The sequence below is a fragment of the Chiloscyllium plagiosum genome, chromosome 18 (genome assembly GCF_004010195.1).
Source record: "Chiloscyllium plagiosum isolate BGI_BamShark_2017 chromosome 18, ASM401019v2, whole genome shotgun sequence".
Taxonomy (NCBI): Eukaryota; Metazoa; Chordata; class Chondrichthyes; order Orectolobiformes; family Hemiscylliidae; genus Chiloscyllium; species Chiloscyllium plagiosum.
This window is the reverse complement of record NC_057727.1, coordinates 67,721,464-67,729,694: the sequence shown is the minus strand read 5'-3', so window position 1 is coordinate 67,729,694 and position 8,231 is coordinate 67,721,464. Positions and strand designations below refer to the sequence as shown.

At 41.5% G+C, this 8,231-nt stretch overlaps 1 protein-coding gene across 1 annotated transcript in view; it reads left to right on the top strand.

The window, feature by feature from the left end:
- The window catches only part of ccdc174 (coiled-coil domain containing 174), a 38,798-nt gene that overhangs the window by 8,661 nt on the left and 21,906 nt on the right, over positions 1 to 8,231 (top strand). Inside the window, exons 2-3 of the mRNA XM_043708529.1 lie at positions 3,163 to 3,267; positions 4,095 to 4,195. Coding sequence (XP_043564464.1) covers positions 3,163 to 3,267; positions 4,095 to 4,195 — 206 coding nt within the window. The remainder of the gene's footprint in view (positions 1 to 3,162; positions 3,268 to 4,094; positions 4,196 to 8,231) is intronic.

Below are 8,231 nucleotides of genomic sequence, written 5' to 3'. Positions count from 1 at the left end.
CAGGGCCTCAGAAACCCCTCGGTTCCACTTTGAGAATTCTGTACCTACATCTCTGTCTCCAGAGTGAAGTCAGGTGTGACATACTCATTCAATACGCTGCCACTGTCCTGTGGCTCCACACACAGATTGCCCCATTGATCCCTAATGGAGCTGGCTCTTTCCCTGGTTATCCTGTTTCCCTTAATATGCTTGCAGGATATCTTGGGATTCTTCCTAATCTAGACCTGCTAGTGTTTCTTTCGTGTCCCCTCTTTGCTCTCCTAATTGCTTTCTTAAATTCTTCTCTGCACTTTCTATTCTCCGCTGGGACCTTTGTTGATTTGCTGCCTTTGCAAGTGTTAAAAGCTTCTCTTTTTTTTCATTGTTATCGGGTCCTGAATATTCATAGACATCCAGGGCTTTCTGGGCTTGTTGCTCCTACATTTCATCCTAAAGGGAACATGTCAGGCTGGACTCTCACCAAACCTAGTTTGAATGTCCCCACTCTGCTGCTGTAGATATATCCACAAGCACTTGCTCCCAGTCTACATTGGCTAGATCCTGTCTTATTTTAATAAAATTTGCCTTCCCACATTCCAAAACATTTTTTTCTGCAGGCCATCTTTTTTTCCCCCTCAAATGCATTGTTTTGTGGTTCCAATCACAAAAATACTCCTCCACAACTACCTCGGACTCTTGATTCATGTGAATGCCTTTTGTTTTGTAGCTGCTTCCTAATTTACATTTATATAGCACCTTTCATGATCTCAAAGTACTTTACGGTTAATGAATGTTGTGACTGGTTGTGGGAAATACAGTAGCCAATTTGTACTGTATAATGCAAGCACCCATAAACAACAGTTGTGGACAACTAAGAGTAAGCTGCTAGCCCTTTTAAACAGGAGCATGATGAAAACTCAGTAAAGACCATTTCGAAGGCAGTGCACAGGGGCAGGTTAGCAGTCACATTTAGCAGTTTCATTTATCATGGAATCATAGAATGCCTACAATGTGGAAACAGGCCCTTCAGCCCAACAAGTCAACAAGTCTGAAGAGTAACCCACCCAGACCCATTCCCCCTACACTATATTTACCCCTGACTAATGCACTGAACCTACACATCAGTGAACACTACAGGCAATGTTAGCACAGCCAAATCAACAGACCTGCTCATCTTTGGACTGTGGGAGGAAACCGGAGCACCCGGAGGAAACCCACGCAGACACTGGGAGAATGTGCAAACTCCACACTGACAGTCGCCTGAGACTGGAATTGAACCCAGGTCCCTGGTGCTGTGAGGCAGCAGTGCTAACCACTGAGCCACTGGATTTCAAAGAGGAAATTACTACCCTATTAGTTTCAATCTTGTCAGATGTGAGAGACAAATAGTGCAAACAAATAAATAATCTGTATTTAGAAAATATTTATTGCGCTTAAGTCAGCCCTGAGCAAAACTTTGTTAATACAAGCAAAGTTCTCAGGAATTCATAAAACTCATCAAAACCAGAGAATTGTCTTTGAAATATAGTCTTTGTTGCTGTTGGCTTGAAAGCATCCTATTCATACAGAGGAAGACCCCCCAAACAGCAAGGCTGTAAACATTTGAGGGAGGATTGTTGGCCCGGTCAGGAGGCAGATTCCCAGCATTTTAATGAAGAGTGTCATTGGTTCTTTTACATTACCTGAACAGGCTGATGTGTAACCTGTCATCAAAATGAAAGTATCTCTGGGGCATTGTAGCTGTCCCTGAGTATTACACCTAAGCATTAGCCTGGAATATATACTACATTCCTGGTGTAGGATCTAAAGTCACAGCATTCTCAGAGGCAGGAATATTTCCATATGAACAACAGCAAGTTATTCAATTCCGGAGCCTGTAAGACCATCCAGTTTGACCATTACTGAACGATGTGACACCTTCTTGAGAGCTTTCATTCAGAGCTCCAGGTGCCACTCCTATCTAACATTGACCAAAGGAACTGTTTAAGGGGCACAATGTCTGATGTGACAAAGCTCCTCTTTTTAACAAGGTTATTGCTGTCCTTGGCTTTTTTTTTCAGGGAGGTTGTAAACGTCACAGACTCCGAAAAGTCTGGGGTTGAAGGATTTTAGGGCCAATACTTGGTCAGACAGAAGGCTTTCAAGTTTAAAAAAATCCCTTGTATATTGAAAGGGGAGTGGCCGGGTTCTCTCAGCTCGGTTTTACTCCGGATTTGGTTTGGTGTTTAGCAGTAATGTGGAAAAAGCTACTCGACCCAGAAGCAGGTCCAGGCTGGTACTCTCTCTCTCTCTCTCTCTCTGACTCCCATCTGTAAGAACTTGTGTTTGGTTTTACATTTTCGTGCCAAAAGGTGTTTATGAGGATTGTTGCAAGTATTTGGAACAGTATCATTAAGTTGGGGTGATTGGTTGGGTTTTCGGAGAGATTAAGTTATTCGGTATTCTGTTTTCTGTTGTTAGTGTTTCATTCAGTAATCTTGTCAATAAATTCTGTTTTGTTTAAAACTAAGTGGTTTGTCCAGCTGATTTGGATTATCCACTCTACACCTGTTTAAAACAACTTGCAAAGTTAGGGTCTGGGCTACCTTCTTGAAATGTTTTGAGGGGGATGTAGCCTGGTCCATAACACTGTCAATTCTTAATTTTGACCTGACCATGTTTTGCAATTCTTCGAACAATGGAGGGAAAGTTAGTGTATTCATTACTATCACATAGAGCTCTGAATAGAGAGTAAATTATTTTCTCATAGCAACTACAATGTTTGCGTTTAATAAACCAGTGTTCCATTTCATCTTTAAAAGTGATTCCTTTGTTGTCCGTTTATATTGTATGCCATCAGCATATTAGGCCAGGCAACATCCGAGGAGCAGGAGAATCGACGTTTCAGGCATAAGCCCTTCTTCAGGCAGGATTCCTGAAGAAGGGCTTATGCCCGAAACGTCGATTCTCCTGCTCCTCGGATGTTGCCTGGCCTGCTGTGTTTTTCCAGCACCACATTTTTCAACTCTGGTCTCCAGCATCTGCAGTCCTCACTTTCTCCATCAGCATATTAGGTCTGCTGTCTTTCATGGCAGGACACAATATTTCTGTATCCACGTGATATGCAATTTTTGGGATTTTTAATTTACAAATTGTTCCAACAACCCTGTATTGTTATTGAAAAGGAAAAATTCTGTGTTTCAGCTGGTGGATCTGAAGGCAGAACTTTACCGGAAACAGGAGGAATTCAAACAGGATAAACTTTTGAAAGAAGCAGGGGCTCCATTTAAAGCAAAACCAGTGAACAAGGTAGGAGTGTTGTAACCGTCATTACTACTGTTTCTCATCAGGCTCGTAGAGGTCATGGAATTTGCCAAGTGACAATCATGTTTTTATTAATGTCTGTATGAATGTTGTGCTCAGTGAGTGACGGAAAGCATCTGACAGTCATTTTGTCTTTTCAGTTCAATTTGGAGAGACATAGTCGGTGAGGTGAAAGCATCTCACAGGATGCAATATTGTCACATCAATGTCCATTAACTTAAGTTTAATTTTCCTTTTTCTTTGAGTATTTATGTCAGTGTTCTAAAGCAGCCTTGTGATGACACTGCGAAATATCGTTCTTGATTGGTGGGCTTCACACTAACTTTAATTGCTCTTGAGAAATGGCAGACCGGTGCACATTGAAGTTCTTAGTGAGCTAGGTTTTGTTTTAGTTGTTTTTCTCTGACTGTGCCTTCACTCTCACCAAACAGATGAGGAGAGTCTTTCTTTCTCCCAAGTGTGTGTTTGTCTTGCCCTTTCGCTGTATGTATGAGAATATTCATCTTTCAATTTCAGCTTGTAAGTTATTTCTAGATAAACATTGTCCATACCTAAATCATTTGAGGTTGGGGCTGAGACACATAATCGGTGGTGTGTTTGATAGTGGCGAACTGTGACAGTATTGGAAAGCGTTCAGTCTCCCTCACGTGCCACACCTTGATGACCAACTAAGCATTTCTTAAAAAATAAATCACTGCTTTGTACATTTTTTCTGAAACTGAGATTGCCTTATTGGACATTACTTGACAACACCTGCAGTATTCGTGGAGATGCAGGGAAATCTTAAACTGATGATCTGTAAATTTTAACAGAAGCCAACTATCTGGACCAAGCAAAATGCAGGGGTTTTAAGTCGGGCTGAGAAGGACATAGAAGAAAGCATTGAGGAACAGCAGACTCTCGATAAATCAAAGTAAGAGTTTGATCTGAAATTTATATTCAATGTGAGTCAATATCCTAGAATGGTACATTGTTATTAATTGCTTAGTGAGATTTCAATTGACAACCTAATATCTTTGGATAAACATTGTTGGCTGTGCTGGGGAAACTACAGAAGTCTATAATGAAGGATGTGGTAACTGAACACCTCACAAATTTTCAACTAATCAAAGAGAGCCAGTATAGATCCATGTCTGGTAGGTCTTGCCGTCAAATCTTATTGAAGTTTTTTGAAGAGGTGACTAAAGTAGTGGACTGGGAAATGTCTATGGATGTTGTTTATATGGATTTCCAGAAGGCATTTGATAAAGCCCCATATCAGAGACTGTTAAGTAAAGTAGAAGCCCACAGAATTGAGCACAAATTACTGATATGGCTGGGAAGTTGGTCGAGTGACTGGTGACAGAAAGTAGGGATATTGAGTAGGTTACTAAATTGGCAAGATGTGACCAGTGGTGATCCACAAGGATCTATGTTAGGGCCTCAATTACTCGCATTATTTATTCATGATTGGATTATTGGATAACTGCATATAAAGTCATATATCCCAATTTTTTTTGATGACACCAAGCTAGGTGACGTTGTAAACAGTGTGTTTGATAGCATAAAATTGCAAAGGGAATTTGATAGACTGTGTGAATGAGCAGAATTGTGGCAGATAGAATTCAATGTAAGCAAGTGTGAGGTTATCCATTTGGAACCGAAAAAGGAGAGATCAGGGAACTTTCTAGATGGTGTGGAGTTAAATACAGTAGATGTTCGGAGAAACTTGGACATTCAGGTGTACAGATCTTTAAATGCCACAACAAGTGCAGAAAATAATCAAGAAAGCTAATGGAATACTGACTAGTGTATCTAAGAGGACTGGAATGCAGGGATGGTGCAGTTATGCAAAATCCTGGTTAGTCCCCATTTGGAGTACTGCAAGCAGATCTGGGCACCACATCTTAGGAAGGATATAATGGCCTTTGAGTGAGTACAATATATGTTTACATGATATCTGAGCTAAATTATGAGGAGAAACTATGCGTATTTATCCTGTTTTCTCTAGATTTAGAAGGTTAAGGGGTGATCTGATCAAAGTTTTCAAGATATTAGCAGAAAAAGACTGGTTGGGGATTCTGGAACTAGCCAGCAAAGTCTAAGAATTAGGGCTAGACCATTCATAAGAGATGTGAGGAAGCACTTCGACACACAAAAAGGATGGTAGGTGTATGGAACTCTCTTCTAGAAACAGCAGTGGGTGCTCGATCGGTTGTTAATTTTAAATCTGAGATGGATAAATATTTGTCAAAGCAAAGGTATTAAGGGATATGGGTCAAAGGTAGAGTTATATGAAGTTAGGCCACAGATTAGCTATGATCTCGTTGAATGTTGAAACAGGCTCAAGGGGCTGAATGGCCTACTGCTGTTCCTATGAGGGGTGAATTATATTCCAGTCACCTACTGGAATGCAATGATATTGAAAGGGGAGGTGGTTGGGAATTGGTGCTATTTTATCTTGTGATCATGAACATGTTTGTGCTTGTAAATTTCCTTCCTTTTTTGGAAGCTGCACAAAGCTAGGGAAGTGGGAGGGTGACTCTGCCGAATGGGAGAATTCAACACTTGGCTAAGGATATATTCAAATTTGGGGCCTGTGTATCCCATCTTAAAGGGATCAGTAACTTAATAAAATGGGATTTCAACTTGCTGACTTGGAGTCATCGAGATGTACAGCATGGAAACAAACCCTTCGGTTCAACCCAATCTAGTCCCACCTGCCAGCACCCGGCCCATCCCTCCAAAACCTTCCTATTCATATACCCATCCAGATGGCTCTTAAATGTTGCAATTCTACTAGCCTCCACCACTTCCTCTGGCAGCTCATTCCATACCCGTACCACCCTCAGTGTGGAAAAAGTTGCCCCTTATGTCTCTTTTATATCTTTCCCCTCTCACCCTAAACCTATGCCCTCTAGTTCTGGACTCCCTGACCCCAGGGAAAAGACTTTGTCTATTTATCCTATCCATGCCCCCCATGATTTTGTAAACCTCTATGAGGTCACCCCTCAGCCTCCGATGCTCCAGGGAAAACAGCCCCAGCCTGTTCAGCCTCTCCCTACAGCTCCAACCCTCCAACCCTGGCAGCATCCTTGTAAATCTTTTCTGAACCCTTTCAAGTTTCACTACATTTTACCGATAGGAAGAAGACCAGAATTGCACGGAATATTCCAACAGTGGCCTAAGCAATGTCCTGTACAGCCGCAACATGACCTCCCAACTCCTGTACTCAATACTCTGACCAATAAAGGAAAGCATACCAAACACTGCCTTCATAATCCTATCCTGCGACTCCACTTTCAAGGAGCTATGAACCTGCATTCCAAGGTCTCTTTGTTCAGCAACGCCCCCTAGGACCTTTCCATTAAGTGTATAAGTCCTGCTAAGATTTGCTTTCCCAAAATGCAGCACCTCGCATTTATCTGAATTAAACTCCATCTGCCACTTCTCAGCCCATTGGCCCATCTGGTCAAGATCCTGCTGTAACCCGAGGTAACCCTCTTTGCTGTCCATTACACCTCCAATTTTGGTGTCATCTGCAAACTTACTAACTGTAATTTTTATGCTCTCATCCAAATCATTTATGTAAATGACAAACTCTGCCCTCATCAATCTTCTTTGTTACTTCTTCAAAAAATTCAATCAAGTTTGTGAGACATGATTTCCCACGCACAAAACCATGTTGACTATTCCTAATCAGTTGTTGCCTTTCCAAATACATGTACATCCTGTCCCTCAGGATTCCCTCCAACAACTTACCCACCATCTACATCAGGCTCACTGGTCTATAGTTCCCTGGCTTGCCCTTACCACCTTTCTTAAGTAGTGGCACCACATTAGCCAACCTCCAGTTTTCCGACACCTCACCTGTGACTATCGATGGTACAAATATCTCAGCAAGAGGCCCAGCAATCACTTCTCTAGCTTCCCACAGAGTTCTCGGGTACACCTGATCAGGTCCTGGGGATTTATCCATCTTTACCCGTTTCGAGACATCCAGCACTTCCTCCTCTCTAATATGGACATTTTGTAAGATGTCACCATCTATTTCCCTACAATCTATATCTTCTGTATCCTTTTCCCCAGTAAATACTGATGCAAAATATTCATTTATTATCTCCCCCATTTTCTGTGACTCCACACAAAGGCCGCCTTGCTGATCATTCAGGGTCCCTATTCTCTCCCTAGTTACCCTTTTATCCTTAGTGTATTTGTAAAAACTCTTCAGATTCTCCTTAACTCTATTTGCCAAAGCTATCTCATGTCCCCTTTTTGCCCTCCTGATTTTCTCCTTAAGTATACTCCTACTGCCTTTATACTCTTCTAAGGATTCACTCAGTCTATCCTGTCTATACCTTTTTCCAAAGTTGCAGAACAATGCAACAGCATATAAAACAGTAATTGCTGCTCCTGGAATTCGAGGAAATCACCTCCAACACCTAAAATACCTCAAAAAAAAAAGGAGCAGCTCTTGCAGCTAGAAATCTTTTCCATCGTCCATCTTGGATTACCCAGAATCCTTCATATGCTTCCTCCTTTTTCTTAATCAAACCTTCAATTTCTTTAATCATCCAGCATTCCCTATACCAACCAGCCTTTCCTTTCCCCCTAACAGGAATATACTTTTTCTGGATTCTTGTTATCTCATTTCTGAAGGCTTCCCATTTTCCAGCTGTCCCTTTACCTGCGAACATCTGCCCCCAATCAGCTTTCGAAAGCTCTTGCCTAATACTGTCAAAATTGGCCTTTCTCCAATTTAGAACTTCAACTTTTAGATTTGGTCTATCCTTTTCCATCATTATTTTAAATCTAACGTAATTATGGTCGCTGGCCCCAAAGTGCTCCCCCGCTGACACCTCAGTCATCTGCCCTGCCTTATTTCGCAAGAGTAGGTCATGTTTTGCACCTTCTCTAGTAGATACATCCACATACTGAATCAGAAAATTGTCTTGTACACACTTAACAAA